A 16,821-nucleotide genomic window follows, 5' to 3' on the forward strand; every position below is an offset into this window, starting at 1 on the left:
CTTCACATCTGTGCTCCCTAAGAGAATTTTTGGGGAAAAAGAAATTACATGGGACACCTGGGTGGCTCAGTGGTTGAGTGTCTGCCTTTGGCTCAAGGCCTGATCCTAGGACTGAGTCCTCCATGGGGCTCCCCTCAGGAAGCCTGCTTCTTCCTCTGCCTATGTCTCTGCCTCTCTCTGTGTCTCTCATGAATAAATAAATAAAACCTTAAAAAAAAAAAACCTACTTACTACCTTGAATGTATTTTGACAGCTAATTTTTTTTTTGTCATTAGTTTAAATCATTACAGAGGATATTTCTGATGTCATGACTTTTCTTGTTTAAAATAGGCTCCACGCCGAGTGTGGATCCTGAGATGAAGACCTGAACTCAAAAACCAACTGAGCTTCCCAGATACCCCTAAGTGTTGTAACATTTTTAAATAAAACCATTAAGACTTTTTTTTAACATTTATTTATTTGAGAGGGAAGGAGAGACAGAGAGAGAGAGCACTTGGTGGGAAGAAAGAAAGATCAGTGAGCTGCAGGAGGGGCAGAGGAAGAGAGAATCTCCAGCAGACTCCATGCTGAATGTGGAACTCAAGATGGGGAGTCAGTCCCATGACCTGGAGATCATGACCTGAGCTGAAACCAAGAGTCAGGTGCTCAACCAACTGAGCCAGCCAGGTGCCCCCATTAAGACTGTTTTTGTTTTGTTTTGTTTTTTTAAACTGTTTTTAAATGTGTGTTCAGGGACACCCAGGTGGCTCAGTGGTTAAGTGCCTGCCTTCAGCCGGGGGTGATCCTGGAGTCCCGGGATGGAGTCCTGCGTCAGGCTCCCTGCATGGAGCCTGCTTCTCCCTCCCTCCTGTGTCTCTGCCTCTCTCTCTCTCTCTGTCTATCATAAATAAATAAATACATAAATAAATACATAAATAAATAAATAAATAAATAAATATTTTTTTAAAACCTTTAAAGATAATAATAAATAAATAAATGTCTGTTCAATACAATCTAAACATCACAATGGTTTGACACCATCCATTGTCTCTTTATATACAAATAGACAACTAGACAGAAGAGCAGTAAGGAGACAGAGACACTTAGCACTATGTGCGGTGGATCCATCACACATACAGATGGCAGCAGAATGCACACATAGAACATTCTTCAAGACAGATCACATGTCAGGCCACAAAACAAGTCTTAACAAAATTAAGAAGATTGGAACCAAGTGTCTTTTCCAATCACAGTGGAATGAAATTAGACATCAATAGCACTAGGAAAACTAGAAAATTCACAAATATGTAGAAATTGAACCACCAAGGACCAAAGAAGAAATCATAAGGGAAATCAGAAAATATCTCAAGACAAATAAAATGAAAACACAGGGACTCCTGGCTGGCTCAGTCAGTAGAACTCTTGATGTTGGGGTGGTGAAATCGAGCCCCACTTAGGGCATAGGGATTACTTAATTTTTTTCAATAAAAGTAAAAAATAAAAGGGCCACCTGGGTGGCTCAATGGGTTAAGCGTCTGCCTTCATTCAGGTCATGATCCCAGGATCCTGGGATCGAGCCCTGCATTGGGCTCCCTGCTCAGCAAGGAGTCTGCTTCTCCCTCTGCTCCTCCCCCCTAACTGTGTTCTCTCTCTCTCAAATAAATAAATAAAATCTTAAAAGAAAAAAGGAAGGAAAAAAAGAAAAAAGGAAGGAAGGAAGGAAGGAAGGAAGGAAGGAAGGAAGGAAGGAGGGAAGGAAGTAAGGAAGGAGACAGGAGACATGACAGCTAATGCTGAAACAACACAAGGAATCATAAGACAGTACTGTGAACGATTACACACCAACAAACTGTACAACATAAAAGAAATGGATAAATTCCTAGAAATACACGACCTACCAAGACTGAATCATGAAGAATTAGAAAATCTGCAAAGACCTAAGGAATGAGTAATCAAAAACCTCCTGACAAAGAAAAGCCCACAGCCAGACAGCTTTACTGGAGAATCTCACCAAACATGTAAAGAAAATTAATGCCAATCCTTCTCAAACTCCTCCAAAAAATTGAAGAGAACAGAACACTTCCAAACTCATTCTATGAGGCCAGAATTATCCTGATACCAAACACAAACAAAGACACTATAAGAAAACTAAATACCAATATCCCTGATAAATATTAACACAAAATCCTCAACAAAATACTAGCAAATCAAATTCAACAGTACATTAAAAAACTTATACACTATGACCAAATGGGATTTATCCCTGGGATGCAAGAAAAGTTCAACATAAAAAAAAAAAACAATAAACATAATACACCACATTAACAGAATAAAAGAAAAAAACACATGCCCATCACAACTGATATAGAAAAAACATTTGAGGGAATCCCTGGGTGGCTCAGTGTTTAGCGCCTGCCTTCAGCCCAGGGCATGATCCTGGAGACCCGGGATCGAGTCCCACATCAGGCTCCCTGCGTGGAGCCTGCTTCTTCCTCTGCCTGTGTTTCTGCCTCTCTCTCTCTCTCTCTCTCTCTCTCTCTGTGTGTGTGTCTCTCATGAATAAATAAATGAAATCTTTAAAAAAAAAAAAGAATACTTTGAGTTTCAACACCCTTTCTTGATAACCACTCAACAAACTAGGAAAAGAAGGAACAACCTCAACATAGTAAAGGCGATATATGAAAACACACAGTTAACATCATACCCAAGAGTGAAAAACTGAGAGCTTCACCTCTAAGGTCAGAAAAGGGCAGGCACCCCTCTCGCCACTTCTGTTCAGTTCTGGAAGTCCTAGCCACAGCAATCAGGTAATGAAAAGAAATAAAAGACATCCAAATGATCAACCAGGCAGAAGACTCATCTGCTGAAAACCATAGAACATGCTGCTGAAAGGAAGAAGAGATCAATAGAAAGAAGCTCCATGTTCATGGACTGGAAAACTTCATATTGATGAAATGTTGGTCTAACTCAAAGTGATATACAGATTAAATGCAATCCCTATCAAAACCCCAAGGGTGGTTTTTTTTGCAGAAATAGAAAAAAACTATCCTAAAATGCATATGGAATCTCAAAGGACCCCATATAGCCAAAAAAATCTTGAGAAAGAGGAACAAAGTTGGAGGTATCATACATTCTGATTTCAAAACATATTACAAAACTACGGTAATCCAAACGGTATGGAAGTGGCAAAAAGACAATAAAGACAGGCATATACACCAACTGAATGGAATGAAGAGCCTAGAAATAAAGCCTCATTTATTTGGTCAAATGATTTTCAGCCTTATACGACATACAAAAATTAATTCAAAATGGATTAAAATCCTAAACATAAGACCTGAAACCATAAACCTCCTAGAAGAGAACATGGGGGAAATCTCCATGGCATTGTAACAGGCAATTATTTCTTGGATATGACACCAAAAGCAGGTAGGTAACAAAAGCAAAAATAAACAAATGGGACTACATCAAACTTCAAAACTTCTGCAGCGAGGAAGAAATGTCAGGGTGAAAAGTAGCCCACAAGAGGGGAGAAATATCTGCAAACCATACATTGCACAAGAGGTTAATATTAAGGATATATAAAGGGGCACCCAACTGGTTCAGTTTGTAGAGCAGACAACTCTTGATTTCAGTGTTGTGAGGTCAAGCCGTACACTGGGTATAGAGATTACTTAGAAAAAAAGTTATTAAATTTAAACAGTAAGGGACACCTGGGTGACTCAGTGGTTAGGCATCTACCTTCAGATGTGCCTCAGGATGTGATCCCAGGGTCCTGGAATTGAGTCCTGCATTGGGCTCCCTGGGGCTCTCCCTCTGCCTGTGTCTCTGCCTCTCTCTCTGTGTCTCTCATGAATAAATAAATAAAATCTTTGAAAAACATAACTAAAGATAATAAAATTTTTAAAAATTAAATCTTTTTTTAAAAATAATACATAAAGACCTGCTACAACTCAATATTAACAACAACAAGACACAAATAACCTCATTTAAAAATAAGCAGATAGGGAACACCTGAGTGGCTCAGTGGTTGAGCATCTGCCTCAGGGCATCATCCTGGAGTCCCAGGATCGAGTCCCACATCAGGTCCCTGCATGGAGCCTGCTTCTCCCTCTGCCCGTGTCTCTGCCTCTGTGTGTGTGTGTCTCTCTTGAATAAATAAATAAAATCTTAAAAAAAAAAAAAAGCAAATAGACATTTATGCAAAGCAGATATGCGAACAGCCCAGAAGCACATGAAAAGATACTCAACATCAGGGAAATGCAAATCAAAACCACTACAAATCACCTCACCCCTATTAGGATGGCCACTATCAGTAAAACAGAACATAACAAGTGTTGGCAAGAACGTGGAGAAATCAGGGCGCCTGGATGGCTTAGTTGGTGAAGCGTTGGCCTTCAACTCAGGTCATGATCTCAGGGTCCTGGGATTGAGACCCACATCAGGTTCCCTGCTCAGTGGGGAGTCTGCTTCTCCCTCTGCCTCTCACCCCACTCGTGCTCTCTCTTGTTCTCTCTCCCTCTCAAATAAACAAAATCTTTTTTAAAAAAAAAAGAAGAATGTGGAGAAATTGGGCAATGTCAGTGGAAATGCAAAAGGGTGCAGTCGCTGTGGAAAACAGTGTAGAGGTTCCTCAAGAATTTAAAAATAGAACTACCAGCAATCCCACTTCTGGGTATATCTCAAAAGCATTGAAAATAGAATCTTGAATGGGACGCCTGGGTGGCTCAGTGGTTGAGTGTCTACCTTTGGCTCAGGTTGTTTGGCTCAGGGTGTAATCCTGGTCCCGGGATCGAGGCCCACATCGGGCTCCCTGAGAGGAGTCTGCTTCTCCCTCTGTCTGTGTCTCTGCCTCTGTGTGTGTGTGTCTCATGAATAAATAAATAAAATCTTAAAAAAAAAAGAAAGAAAGAAAGAAAACAGAATCTTGAATAGATGTCAGTGTTCCCAAGACACTGATGCAAATTGCATGTCTGTCCACCCACAGGTGAGTGATAAAGAATATGGTACACATTGAATGGAATATTAGCCAGCCTTTAAAAAGAAGGAAACGGTGTTGTGCGCAACAAGAGGGATAAACCGTGAGGATGTTATACGACATGATGAGTGATAAAGAATATGGTACACATTGAATGGAATATTAGCCAGCCTTTAAAAAGAAGGAAACGGTGTTGTGCACAACAAGAGGGATAAACCGTGAGGATGTTATACGACATGATATAAGCCAACCCTAAAGAGACAGATATGGCATAATTCCACTTATCTATCTAAAGTCACTGAACTCAGAGAAACACAAAGTGGAGTAGTGGTTGGCAGGGGCAGATGGCCTGCCATGGGATGGGCACAGTCTTGGGCACGTGGGAGTTCTCAGGCCCTGCAGGACCATGACAAAGTGCAGGGAGGTAACAACCATGATGTACAACTTGAAAGTTGTTGGGCATGAAATTATGTTACGTTTGTTTTACCACAATAAGATAGAGAGCCCCCTTGCCAAGGAATGTGAACAAGCTCTTCCCCACTTAGGGACATTGGGACAGGCACAGGGGAGCTGGCGACGGGCTGTTGGGGTGGGGGTGCCACCTTGACTACAGACCTGTCCTGAGCAGATTATTCTAAGAAGTTGAGGATCTGTAAATGGAGTCTAATAAAAGTGTCTGTGCCTGCACATCTTGAAGACTGAAACTTTGGAGTACCCAGCCCCAGACTGAAAAGCCCTGATCAGAGCCTGCTGGCTGGGTCTCCTGCCCTCCTGGGGGGCCATGGGGCACTGTCCCTGTGCAGGGGGCAGCCAGCATCGTCCCCACCTCACAGTCCAGATCTGGCCACTCTGTCCCTCCTCTTCACTCCTACTTTCTGGTTGCACAAACTATTAGAAGGATCTATTGAGAAGGATTCAGGACCCCAGCACGGCTTGCGACTCCAGGCCGAGGGTGGCGGCTGCTTGCTCAGAAAACTGGAAGGAGACCTGATGGGACACCCTGTGTGCCCGAAGTGGAATGTGTGGCCCTGGTGAGCTGTGAGGGCCCTGGGAGGCTAACAGCCCTGCCAGGATCAAGCGTTCTGGCTCCTTTCTCTGTCTGGCCAGATCCCCCCTTGCCTCAGAGCCCAGGGCAAAGACCACCAAGGAATGAGGACGCTCCAGGGAGTGGAAAGGCTTTAATGAGCGTCACAGATGGACCGGATGGGATGGGTACACATTCCAAATGCAGTCATTGCCTCAGTGAGCAGGACAGTGGAGGCCCAGGCCTGCTCAGCTGTCCTCCGACCCACTGGCAGCTGAGGGGAACCCCCTAGGCATCCCCTGCACCCAGCACAGGCCTTGAGAGGAGGGGGCAAGGGCTGCTGCTGCCACCTCAGCAGGAAGACCTCAAGCAGCAAGCTGACCTCCAGAGGTCAGGAGAGGCCAGGAATCAGAGAGAACATGGAATCCCGTGGGGTCCCCAGACAGCACGGAAACTCACAGACGGGCCCCCAGAGCCAACTGGCTCCAGGAAGTAAGACCTTTAGGGGACACCCCCAGACTGAGACACTCACAAAGGGCCAGCAGAAGGTCTGGAGGGAGAAGCAGGGGTGGGGGCAGGGGGGTAGAGGAGGCAGAGGGGAGCCGGGAAGAGCACCAGGGCTAGGCACCAGGCAGTGCCATGAAGGGTGCCGGAAGGGGTCCTCTAGCTGCTGCTCTGCTGCTCCTGTTGGCGGATGAGGTTGGCAATGGGGCTGGTGATGCCACCTATCAAGGTCCAGTACTCGTCGAAGCTGATACGCCCATCGTGGTTGGCGTCCAGGTTCTGGATGAGCTTGTCTGCCGCCTTCCGGTTCCCCGTATCCTGAAGAGGAATGAGGGTCAGCGGCGCTGAGGGCAGGAGTCCGGCCTGGGGCTCTGGCCTGAGCGCTGCTGCCCTGGAAGATGTGGACCGAGCCTTCCCTGGTCATGCCCAGGCAGGGTAGGGGGTGGGACCCTGGTTTGGGGGTGCCTCACCGTCAGCATATGGTTGAGCTCTTTCTGGAGCATCTTCCGGAAGCTGCTCTTGCTGATCTTGTTTTTGACCAGGCTGTGCTTAGACACATATTTGTAGAAGTTTTCCACCAGGACCACGACCGCCTTCTCCAGCTCCGTGTAGCTGTCTGCCATCTCACCACCTCACTCCTCAGGGCCTGGGAATCAAGAGCACAGGGGAGGTGAGGAGACCCTGCAGGCCAAGTCCCCTGCAGCCTCCTGCCCCCATCCTTCTGCTGCCCGCCATCCACCCCTGCAGGTGCTCCACAGGAGAGATGAGGCTGAGACAGGGAAGCCTGACTGGGGCAGCCAGGCAGCTGGGTGGGCCTGGGACAGAAGTGTGTGGCTGCTGCAGTAATCCAGGCGCTCACCAGCTAAACCGCCCCAGCAGGTTCCCCCAGCACATTCCCGAGGCCCTGCCCCAGCCCCAGGCACTGGGCCTGTCAGGGCCCCAGCCAGAGCAGTAGGTCCTATCCCTCTGCTCTCTCCACACCTGACCCACCCAGGGCCCTCCTCAGGAGCAGCACAGCTACAGACTGCGAGGACAAGCCAGAGGGGCCAGGAGGCAGAAGCCATGTCCCCACCCCAGGCAGCAAAGCAAGGGCAGGCACCTAGGCCCTCCCCAGTCCCTTCAGCCAGGCGCCAGGACAGGGACTGCAGGAGCCCAGGGAAAGGAAAGGACAATGTCCTCATTCACTGAGTTAGACTTTCTGCAGACCCCCAGCCACCTCCCGCTAGCCTGCCCTCCTTAATATCCACCCCCAAATACATAGGAGGCCCCAAGAGCCCTGCCCCATTACCTAAGGAGGAGCTAGGCCTGGTTCTGCCCCAGCCGGAGGCAGAGCTGCAGCCAGTCAGAGACTACACGCATCACCCCCTCATCCCAGGACAAAAGGCACTCAGTCCAAGCGGATACAGCCTTCAGAATAACAGGATATGAGGGGAACAGGCGGATCTACTCCAGGAGTCGCCGCCCATGCCCAGAGCCCCCACAAGTGAACCCGGGCAAATGAACCTCCCCTCCCGCCCCCAAGCCCAGGAATGAGCTACAGTCACCCTGCCCATCAGGTCCCAGCAAGGGAAGGTAGACACAGCCACTACGTGGGCCTGAGTATCGTGTGCCCCAACTTGGAAGAGAGGTCTGCTGGCCAGGCCTCCCTCAACACAGCCTCGTGCCCTGCCAGCGTCCCTCTGCTTCCCTGGCTCTCACAGGCTCACAGGCCGCACTGGCAGGGGCTGCCGACTCTTCCAGGATCTGGTCTCCCCAGGTACCAGGCAATTCCTGAGGCAAGGATAGTGTTTCTTATGTGCAACCATTGTGTTTTCTGAACCAAAATGCACGACTCACAGACTTTAGGACCATTTTTTAAAATCCTGGGTCCATGAGCTCCCTGCTTTTAATTTCTACCTTTCCCCTTGCCTGCATCATCTGGCCCAGTGGCTTACTGGAGGTAGACGTTCTATAGATATGATACCTCCCTCCAGCCCTGGAACCAGATATCCAGAGCCCCTGACCACTCTTCTATCATTTGTCCCTTAGGAAGCTCTTTATGAAGGAGGAACATCCAGAGGGACGAGGCCCTAATGGAGGGAGAGAGGTGGGCTGAGAGAGAGGAACAGACCAGGGTGTCTCTGAGACGGGCCCTTGCCTTCTGTCCCTGCTTCACCCACCTGACCACTCTGGTCTAGGGCCAGAGGACAGAGTGTGGAAGTGGGACTACAAGAAACCACATTCTTTCCCCATGCTCCTCATTTATCAAGTGTGTGACTGTGAGGTCCAATGTTCCCACCTTTGTGAGACTTTCATACAAACATCCTAACACTCACCAACGAAGAGGGAGAAAAGTTCCGATCCACAAAATGCTGCTCCACTGGCCCTAGTCAGGGGAGGCCCAGGCCCACGGCCAGCACTCCTAGGGGTTCCAGAAGCTGTACTCACTTCCACAGGGACTGTGTGTCAAGCCTACTCCCAATCAAGCTTCAAGAGTTTGAAGAGAACCCCCCAAACTTAACCATCCCAGACCTCCTTCCCTAAATGAGGAACCCTGTGGGAGGCAGCAAGAGGAAAGAGGAAAAAATCAGGTTTGGGGTACTACACTCTGACCCTGACCCACCTTCCCCTCAAAGCCTTTCTTAGAGTCTGGTCTCTCTGATCAGGGGAGACTCCTCTGGCCCCGACCTGGCCTCTGGCAGCCATGCAGGCCAGACACTGCTGGGCACCCAGGACCGCCAGCTGCTGTCTCCTTCAACACCCTAGTTTCGGGTCCCTAGCAGTCCGAGCCCGCGCCCCGACCTTCTTCTAGTCAAATGGGAATGCTGGTGATAGCCATCTGGATAAGGGCTTCTCCGAAGCTTTTTCTGAAGGAAGGCTATCAGAGTGGGATGGCCAGGTGCCATTACCCTGGTCCTCCTGCTTCCCTCCCCTGGGGGCCAGGAGACAAGCTCTGCCACCACACTCACTCACCACACCTGCTTCTCCCACCTGCCCCATTCTGCCACCAGCCAGAGGGAACTAGGCCGGAGGGGTCAAGCTGTGGACATGGACATTAGAGCCCAAAAAGTGGGAGTGGGGGACCACTTGTCCTCCAAAGGGTCCTCTCACCCAGAGCCCCCCATCCTCCCCCAATGTCCTCCTTGTCCCTTCCTCAGCTGATTCATCCCTTGAGCAACCAAGAGGCCCCACCCCCCAACCCCGCCCACCTCAGTCCAGCTTGCTGATTTCTCCCAAACTCTGTGGGCGCTCTGACACTTGACCCTGGGTCTCAGCCACTGCAGCCCCGCCTCCCACCCCCAGGTTCTAGGCTCTACCCCTCCAAGTGCCTCCTAACCACACCCAACCCCCTTGGGTCCACCACACACAATCCACCTCTCCAACCAGAGTCTCCAATGGTCTCTAGGGGCCAGTGATGTCCCTGAACTTCTCTACCTCTTGGTCACTGTCCTCTCTAGAGCTTGGCCCTCTCTCAAGCCTGAATTTGGCCTTTCATGTGTCCCTTCCATCCACCTCAAATTTGTTCACTTGTTTCTCATCATTTATTTCCTTCTTCATCCATTGCCTCATTTATTCACTCCTTCATTCACCTACTGGTTCTCTCATTCATTCACTCACTCATTTCCTTCTTCATTCATTTGTCTGCCCCAAGTACCTGCCCTGCACAGGGGAAGTGTGATCTAAATTGGCTAGTAACCGGTCACTCCATTTGCAAGGCTGTTTCAAATGAATGTCTCCAACCTTAATGGCCCCATTCTGTGCTCCCAGTTCCAGAGGCTAATGCGTGACCCCAGGACCCCTGCCTCGCCCTCCGCCCTCCACCCTCCATGACCTCACAGGACTCACTGCATCCACCTCCCACATCCACACATAGAGCCCCCAGGTGCCGTGCACTCACTTCTGCTTCAGAGCAATGTCGCTGGAGGAAGAAGGCTGCTTCTCTGGAGCGTTGTCCAGACAAGTGGAGTTGGAGGATGGTGTAGCGTCTCACACACCCGGCTGCCCCTGGTCTCACCAAGGGCCAGAGAGCTCTTTACTAGTCAGCAAGGAAGCCTGAGCCCAGAGCACAGGCACCCCCAGGGCTCCCTCTCCAAGCGCCCCTGCCCTCATCCCCACCCTCCAGGGCAGGGCACAGCACAGGTGGCTCCGTCAACCACAGCCAGTCCAGCCACCGTCTGCCTGGGTCCCGGAGTGGAAATAAGCCTCCTGTCTTTGGGCTCTCGGGCTGACTGGGCCCTGCCCGGTTCCTCTCTCAGAACAGAGTTCCCAGAGCCCAGTGAGGCCTATGTCCAGGTCTGACCACCCCCAGCAGCCACCAACACGCACTTGCCCTTGTTCTGAAGGCAGGACCGGAGCAGCTGAGACAAAGCTCCTGACGCTCTGCCTTGTGGCACAGGCCCTGCCCGAGAGCCCAACCAGCATCCGGGTGGGGAGGGGGCTGCCCCAGCCGCTCCTCTGAAGGCCTCTCCAGTCCCCAACCCCCCCAGATGTCTCCATTCTCAAACCAGCCTGTGGGAAAATTAACAATTAACCAAACCTTCCTGCCCGGGGTCTGCAGGCCCCTTTCACGGCCCCCTCTCCTGGCCCCAAATGCCGGCAGGGCCTCTCGGGCAGCCCCCAGACCTCCCAGGCTGGGCGGGGGGTGCTCACCTGCCTCCTGGGACGGCGTCCTCTGCAGCAGGGCTCTGGGGCCTGGGCTCTGGCACTGCCAAGCAGCTCCCCCCCGCTCAGCCGGTCCAGGACTCCTCCCCGCTTCGCTCCCAGAATCTGTCCTACTCCCTTCAGCCGTGCCTGGCTGAGCTGGCTGGTGGGGAGGTAGTGACTGAGATCCCTCTTGACTTGGCCCTGGGGTTGGGCCCTCGTTAAAGGGATACACACCTTTTTTAACACCCCTCCACCCCCACCCCAAAGGGAGTGGTGGAAGCTGGCACCCCCCACGATTCCACCCTCCTTGCCCTGCAGCGCCTGAGGAAAAGAACCTAGTCAGTGGAGAAAGAAAGGGAAAGGCTATCACCTGCCCTGATCACCTGGATCCCTAGCAGCCCAGTTTCAAGGTCCCCCCCACCACACACATTCAGTCAGCATTGCAGGCCAGCCTGGCTGGCCACAGACCCCCTTGCTATTAGGATTTCAGGAGTATTGCCTGAGTTCTGTGGGTCCCATGAGAAGCCAGCAGCTGAGCCTGGCCCCTGGCCTTCCCACCCCCATCTCAAGCACCAGGAGCTGACACCCAGTATGCAGTGGAGGATTGTCCTAGGAACACCCCTCCACCCTTCCCCAGGACACCCAAGAGGAGCAGCCAGTTCAACATATGGAGGCAACAGAGCAAACTCCAACAGTAGAGACCTCAGCTCTGGGTGCTGGCTCTGTCAGGCTCTCCGCTAAGGACTTTACACAAGGTGTCCATTATTCTCCAAACAAATCTGTGAGAGATATGGACAGGCCATTTTACAGAGGAGGAAACTGACACCCTGGGAGCATGCCCAAAGCTCCAGAGATGGTCAGTGGCAGAGCTAGGCGCACACCCAGGCAGCTCAGCCTGCTTCTCAGCCCAGCATTCCCCTACAGCCAGTCAGCCAGGCTCCAGCACACCCGCTTTCTCAGGGGAGCACGCAGTGCCTCCTCTCCCATCAGAGAACAAGTGACTTGGCAAAGAGAAGCCTACCCTTCAGAGAAGACCAGGTCTCCCAGCTTTGGGGCCTCCACTGATATCCATGGGGGAAGTGAGTCCCCGTTCACTCTCACTGCAACGACTGCAGCCCCACAAGTCCCGTGCCTCCAAGGACTCTGACATTCACCCCAAGCACCCATGGACCAAGGGGGAAGCATCCAGTCAAGACAACATCTTTCACTTTTTCCATTTTTTTATTCATCAAATGATACAAAACAACCATCCTTCTTTAAATGCCCAAGCACCCTGTTGATCCTCCCCAAAGTCACACCCTCCTCAGCCTGCTCTCTCTTTTCCTGCCCAGGGGCAGAGCGGGAGGCAGGAAGGTGTAGCACTGGACAGACAGCTACCGTGTGGGTTGGGGAAGAGATCTGGAAGGGCAGGTTCTCAGAGGCCCTTCTGAGTACCAAACCTCTAACCCCCTGCTTCAAAACATTTCCAGTAGCCCAGCTCCCCGCTGCCCTCCTCTGTAACCCAATCACTCAGCCCTACACCATCTTTGTCCCCCCAGCCTCTCACCGAATCCATCCCTGGCCCCCACCCACCCCCCTCAGCGGGGGCCTCTGGGGAGCTCTCAGAGACCCTGGGAAAGGCTGCTGAGGCCTGGCCCTTGCAGAGGTGAGGCAGGTACAGACAGGGGAACTGTGTGGTGCTGGCAGAGAGGAGTTTAATTTCTAGGCCCACAGTCTCCAAGGTCCCCTTTCCCCCAACATCCCCCAAGAATCCCAGGGAAAGGTTCTCAGCTGCTCCGCACAGGGCTCTCCAACTTCACGCTCCTGGCTGCTTCTCCAATCAGCTCCCAGAAACTCCCAAACTCCAGTTTAGAGTCAGTACAGCTGCCCAAGTTGGCAATTTTCTCTTCCAGCCCATAGTTGCTCTGAGGGGAAGGAAGACAGCACAACTCAGCAAGGCGGCACCTGCCGCACCCTGCCCAGCAGGAAGCAGGCCCTGATTCTACCTGCCATTGGCAAGGGGAAGGGCTAGGGCTCCCTCGTGCAGGGGCCAGCCCAGCTGTGGGTGCGGTCTTGCGGCCCTTGCCTGGAAAGTCAGGACCTTGCCTGGGAAGTCAGGGTGCTGCCTGGGGCGGGGCGGGGCAGGGCAGGCCCACCAAGTACCGGCATAAGGTGGGGCAGCTGCTGGGTGACCAGGGCCTGCAGTTCTGAGGGAGTCAGCGTCTCCTTTCCGCCTTCCACAGAGTACTGGTGGAAGCTCCTGATGAGGGTCTCGATGGCCCTCTCCACCTCACTGAAGTCTTGTGTATCCTGAGGACGGGAGAGGGGGGAGCACTGGGTTAAGGAGGCCCCGCCCACCCAACCACACTCCACCTCCCCAGCCCCCCAAGGCCCACAGGGCAGAAGACAGCTGGAAGGCAGAGGGGCTCTCACCCACCACAGAGACCAGCATACAGCTCCCCTCGCCCCCGCTGGCCTCTGCCCTGAGCCTCAGGCTGAGCAAGGCCTCCTCCCTGTCACCCACAGCCCCCACGCAGGATGGTCCCGGCATGAGGCAGAGATACCCTTTCCCCAGAGGGCTCCTTGTGTGGACACATCACCCTGTGTGAACCCCAGAGAGGAGTTGGGGTCTCCTGGGCAAGGTCTAGGGCACAGGCAAAGGGGGCAAGTCAGCAGGGATGCAGACCCTCAGGGTGGAAGACGAGCCTGGGAACAGAAAGGCATGGACTGGGCCCACCTCAGCATTGGCCGACCGACACTGTCCCATAGCGACTGGTGTGCTGGTCCTGGTGAGAGCTGCGTCGTCCTACAGCTGGCCCTAGAGGAGCGGAAGGTTCATGATCTGCCTGGAGATCTATGGAGACAGTGGGGTTGGTGTCAGCATTTCTTTCTCAACTATCCCCTCTAGCTGTACCCCAGATACTCTGTGCCTCACTCAGGAGGCCAGAGCCAACTCCACATGAGGCCGAGTTCCTGCAGGGGATCCAGGAGCTAAGATCACAGCCTCCAGGCCCACCCATCTAGAGGGAATCCCTTGGACCTCACCCCAGATCAGCCCTCCCATTTCTTCCCACCACTCACCTCTGCTACACACACACACACACACACACACACACACACACACACACACACACGCCAGCCTCCAGGACCTGCCTTTCTCCTGGCTGGCTAGGGCAGAATAATGAAGTGTCACCCTTTGGACAGGGGGCAGCCCCTTTGAGTAAAGAGCCCTGCATCTCCTTACCTGCTGGCAGCTGCTGGGACAGGAGGCTAGGAGTCAGCTCACCTGAGCTTAGTGCTTATACCTGGGGGCAGGGAGAGAAAACAGGGGGCTGGGCCTCCTCCTAAGCCTCCCCTGTTTTGGCAGTCATCCGGGCTGTGAGCCAGCTGTGCGGGGCCCCACCCTCCACGGCCAGAACTCCAAGCCCGCCCATCCTGCCCTTGGAGGGAACCCTGGATTGCCCCTGGCTCCAGACCAGCAGGCCAACTCAGGGCAGGAAAGAAGGAAGGAGAGGTCAGGGAGAGAAGAGTTGGGGGTTGGCAACACTGCAGTGTCAAGCCTGGGGGGAAATCTTGGAGGAACTGTAGAGCAGGAAGTGGAGGGGCTTCTAGTCAATAACCAGGAAAGGAGAAGCAGAGGCTCATGGTCCAGAGGGAGTAAGCTACCCATGAGCTGAGAGGTCCCCCTGGACCGCACTGTCCTTGGACAAGTCTCACATACATTCCTACTCCTCCCAGCTGGGCCAGTCTGGGCTGGGACACTCAAACCTGCAGTCCCCACAGCTGAGAGGTCAGGACTCAGGTGGGGAAGGAGCTCAGAAAGGGCACAGTGTAAGAGACACCCACATGGCTCAGCTGGCAGGGAGTGACCTCCCCAAACAGGTTGGGCTGCCTACCCCTCCCTCCCTCCCACGCCTTTCCTGAACCCCAATCCAGTGCCCAGGATGACATCCCCAGTGGGCCCTTCACCACCAGATGGGGAAGGGGAGGGAGACAGGCAGGGGAGTTAGGGGGGTCCAGCCCATGATGAGGTGGGGTCCAAAGCCTGAAATCTGAGGTCAGGAGCATGTCTCCCAATGCCCTTCCCTGTGTCTCCTGCTAGGACTCCCCTGTACTTCCAGAAGTGTCTCCATGAAGAGGCCCTCCCAAGAGCATCTCATCTCAATCTGAGGGCTTTTCCAAGTGTGTCTCAACCTGGGGTCCCTGTGAGAAGTCTCTGTCTGGGTGACTCTCCTAGGGTCTCTCACTGTGGGGAAGCTCCTGTGAGATCCCTTCTGGGATGTCTCAGCCAAATGACCCCTGGAATGGTCCCCCCACTGGGGGTTCCTCTAGAGTCTCTCAGTCGTCTGAGGGCAATTAGATCAAAGGTCTCAATCTAGGACCCTTTCTGGTGTGTGGTACAGAGGTTGCCTCAGCCTAAATGTTCCTCTGGACTAATGGACACCGAACCCTGGAGTGACTTCAGCTGGAAGGCCACAAGGCCACTACCCCCCCTACCAGCCCCCCGCCCTCCCTGCCCTGCCCTGGGCTGCCCCACCTCTGCTCCCTCTGGTGGCGGGCAATGCAAACCACATACCCTTCAAGTCCAGAAGAATGGAGAGGATGCACCACTGCCCATCCCAGCCTTCACACCTTGTGTCCATTCTTCTGCTTCACCCCTGCTATGGTGGGAGGAAGGACAGGAGGGCTTGCTTCTCCCAAGCCACCCATCCAGAGAGGACCCCAGTTCATCACAGACATTATGGAACAGCAACCCAGTTCCCCCTATTCTTGTCCTGGTGAGCTCAGGCTCTCTAAAATCTGTCTCCTCATCTCTGATACAAGACTTAAAAATAGCACCTCCCTGGAGGGAGGTGAGCGGGGATGGGCTAGACAGGACCCGCAGCAAGGAGGGCACCTGTTGTGATGAGAGCTGGGTATTGTATGGAAGTGATGAATCACTAAAGTGTGCTCCTGAAAACAATACCATACTGTATGTTAACTAACTAGAATCTAAATTAAAATGTGGAAAAAAGGGACACCTGGATGGCTCAGCAGTTGAGCATCTGCCTTCGGCTCAGGACATGATCCCTGAGTTCTGGAATCAAGTCCTGAATCAGGCTCCCTGAGGGGAGTCTGCTTCTCCTTCTGCCTGTGTCTCTGCCTCTCTCTGTGTCTCTCATGAATAAATAAAATCTTTAAATAACCAAGTATTTAATTAATATGTAAAAAGAATACTACCTACCTCAAAGGGCTGTGAGAATTAACTAGGTTAACACAGGAATTGTTTGGTACTGTGCCTGGTACATAGCCAGCCCTCAACACAAATTCACTGCTATCATTATCATCCTATAGCACAAAACTCAGGAACTAGAAAAGTGGGAGCCTGAGCCCCAGGAGTCACTTCACCTGCCCCAGAGATCTATTCTCTCCCTTTCATATACTCATTCATCAACCATTCATTGAACAGCTACCCTGTATAAAACCTGGTGCTAGATGCTGTAGAGTATTCAAAGAGGAGTAATATTCCTGGTCCTTAAAGAGCTCATAATTCTAGGGATCCCTGGGTGGCGCAGCGGTTTGGCGCCTGCCTTTGGCCCAGGGCGCGATCCTGGAGACCCAGGATCGAGTCCCACATCAGGCTCCCGGTGCATGGAGCCTGCTTCTCCCTCCGCCTGTGTCTCTGCCCCTCTCTCTCTCTCTGTGACTATCATAAATAAATAAAAAATTAAAAAAAAAAAAAAGAGCTCATAATTCT

General features: G+C 52.1%; 2 protein-coding genes across 8 annotated transcripts; both read right to left on the bottom strand.

The window, feature by feature from the left end:
- Window positions 1–3,199: 3,199 nt before the first annotated feature.
- S100A16 (S100 calcium binding protein A16) lies at window positions 3,200–11,389 on the bottom strand. Of its 5 annotated transcripts, XM_025997077.2 has the most exons (5): window positions 11,112–11,267; window positions 10,360–10,466; window positions 8,798–9,015; window positions 6,953–7,128; window positions 3,200–6,800 (listed from the first exon to the last, which is right to left on the bottom strand). In XM_025997077.2, exons 4-5 carry the CDS (start codon window positions 7,103–7,105, stop codon window positions 6,642–6,644), a joined length of 312 nt encoding a protein of 103 aa, XP_025852862.1. In that variant the 5' UTR covers window positions 7,106–7,128; window positions 8,798–9,015; window positions 10,360–10,466; window positions 11,112–11,267; the 3' UTR covers window positions 3,200–6,641. The 5 variants fall into 5 exon arrangements, with proteins under 5 accessions (XP_025852862.1, XP_025852861.1, XP_072588445.1 ...); XM_025997076.2 differs by lacking the exon at window positions 8,798–9,015 and having other exon boundaries at window positions 11,112–11,269; XM_072732344.1 differs by lacking the exons at window positions 8,798–9,015; window positions 11,112–11,267 and adding an exon at window positions 10,788–10,970.
- Window positions 11,390–12,307: 918 nt separating this feature from the next.
- S100A14 (S100 calcium binding protein A14) lies at window positions 12,308–16,699 on the bottom strand. Of its 3 annotated transcripts, none has more exons than XM_025997090.2 (5): window positions 15,661–16,699; window positions 14,329–14,389; window positions 13,822–13,938; window positions 13,248–13,394; window positions 12,308–13,009 (listed from the first exon to the last, which is right to left on the bottom strand). In XM_025997090.2, exons 3-5 carry the CDS (start codon window positions 13,849–13,851, stop codon window positions 12,872–12,874), a joined length of 315 nt encoding a protein of 104 aa, XP_025852875.1. In that variant the 5' UTR covers window positions 13,852–13,938; window positions 14,329–14,389; window positions 15,661–16,699; the 3' UTR covers window positions 12,308–12,871. The 3 variants fall into 3 exon arrangements, with proteins under 3 accessions (XP_025852875.1, XP_025852876.1, XP_025852877.1); XM_025997091.2 differs by having other exon boundaries at window positions 13,822–13,902; window positions 15,661–15,745; XM_025997092.2 differs by having other exon boundaries at window positions 13,822–13,902; window positions 14,371–14,389; window positions 15,661–15,741.
- Between the last annotated feature and the right edge of the window lie 122 nt (window positions 16,700–16,821).

This window comes from Vulpes vulpes, chromosome 13, assembly GCF_048418805.1.
Source record: "Vulpes vulpes isolate BD-2025 chromosome 13, VulVul3, whole genome shotgun sequence".
Classification (NCBI taxonomy): domain Eukaryota; kingdom Metazoa; phylum Chordata; class Mammalia; order Carnivora; family Canidae; genus Vulpes; species Vulpes vulpes.

What these genes read in the sequence shown, in the direction of transcription:
- S100A16 (XM_025997075.2), bottom strand. Translation starts at nt 7,105, where the DNA reads ATGGCAGACAGCTACACGGAGCTGGAGAAGGCGGTCGTGGTCCTGGTG. An exon ending in AGCTCAACCATATGCTGACG is followed by an intron (nt 6,801 to 6,952) that starts GTGAGGCACCCC and finishes ATTCCTCTTCAG; the next exon opens with GATACGGGGAACCGGAAGGC.
- S100A14 (XM_025997090.2), bottom strand. Translation starts at nt 13,851, where the DNA reads ATGGGACAGTGTCGGTCGGCCAATGCTGAG. An exon ending in GTCGGTCGGCCAATGCTGAG is followed by an intron (nt 13,395 to 13,821) that starts GTGGGCCCAGTC and finishes TCCCGTCCTCAG; the next exon opens with GATACACAAGACTTCAGTGA. An exon ending in AGCTGCCCCACCTTATGCCG is followed by an intron (nt 13,010 to 13,247) that starts GTACTTGGTGGG and finishes CCTTCCCCTCAG; the next exon opens with AGCAACTATGGGCTGGAAGA.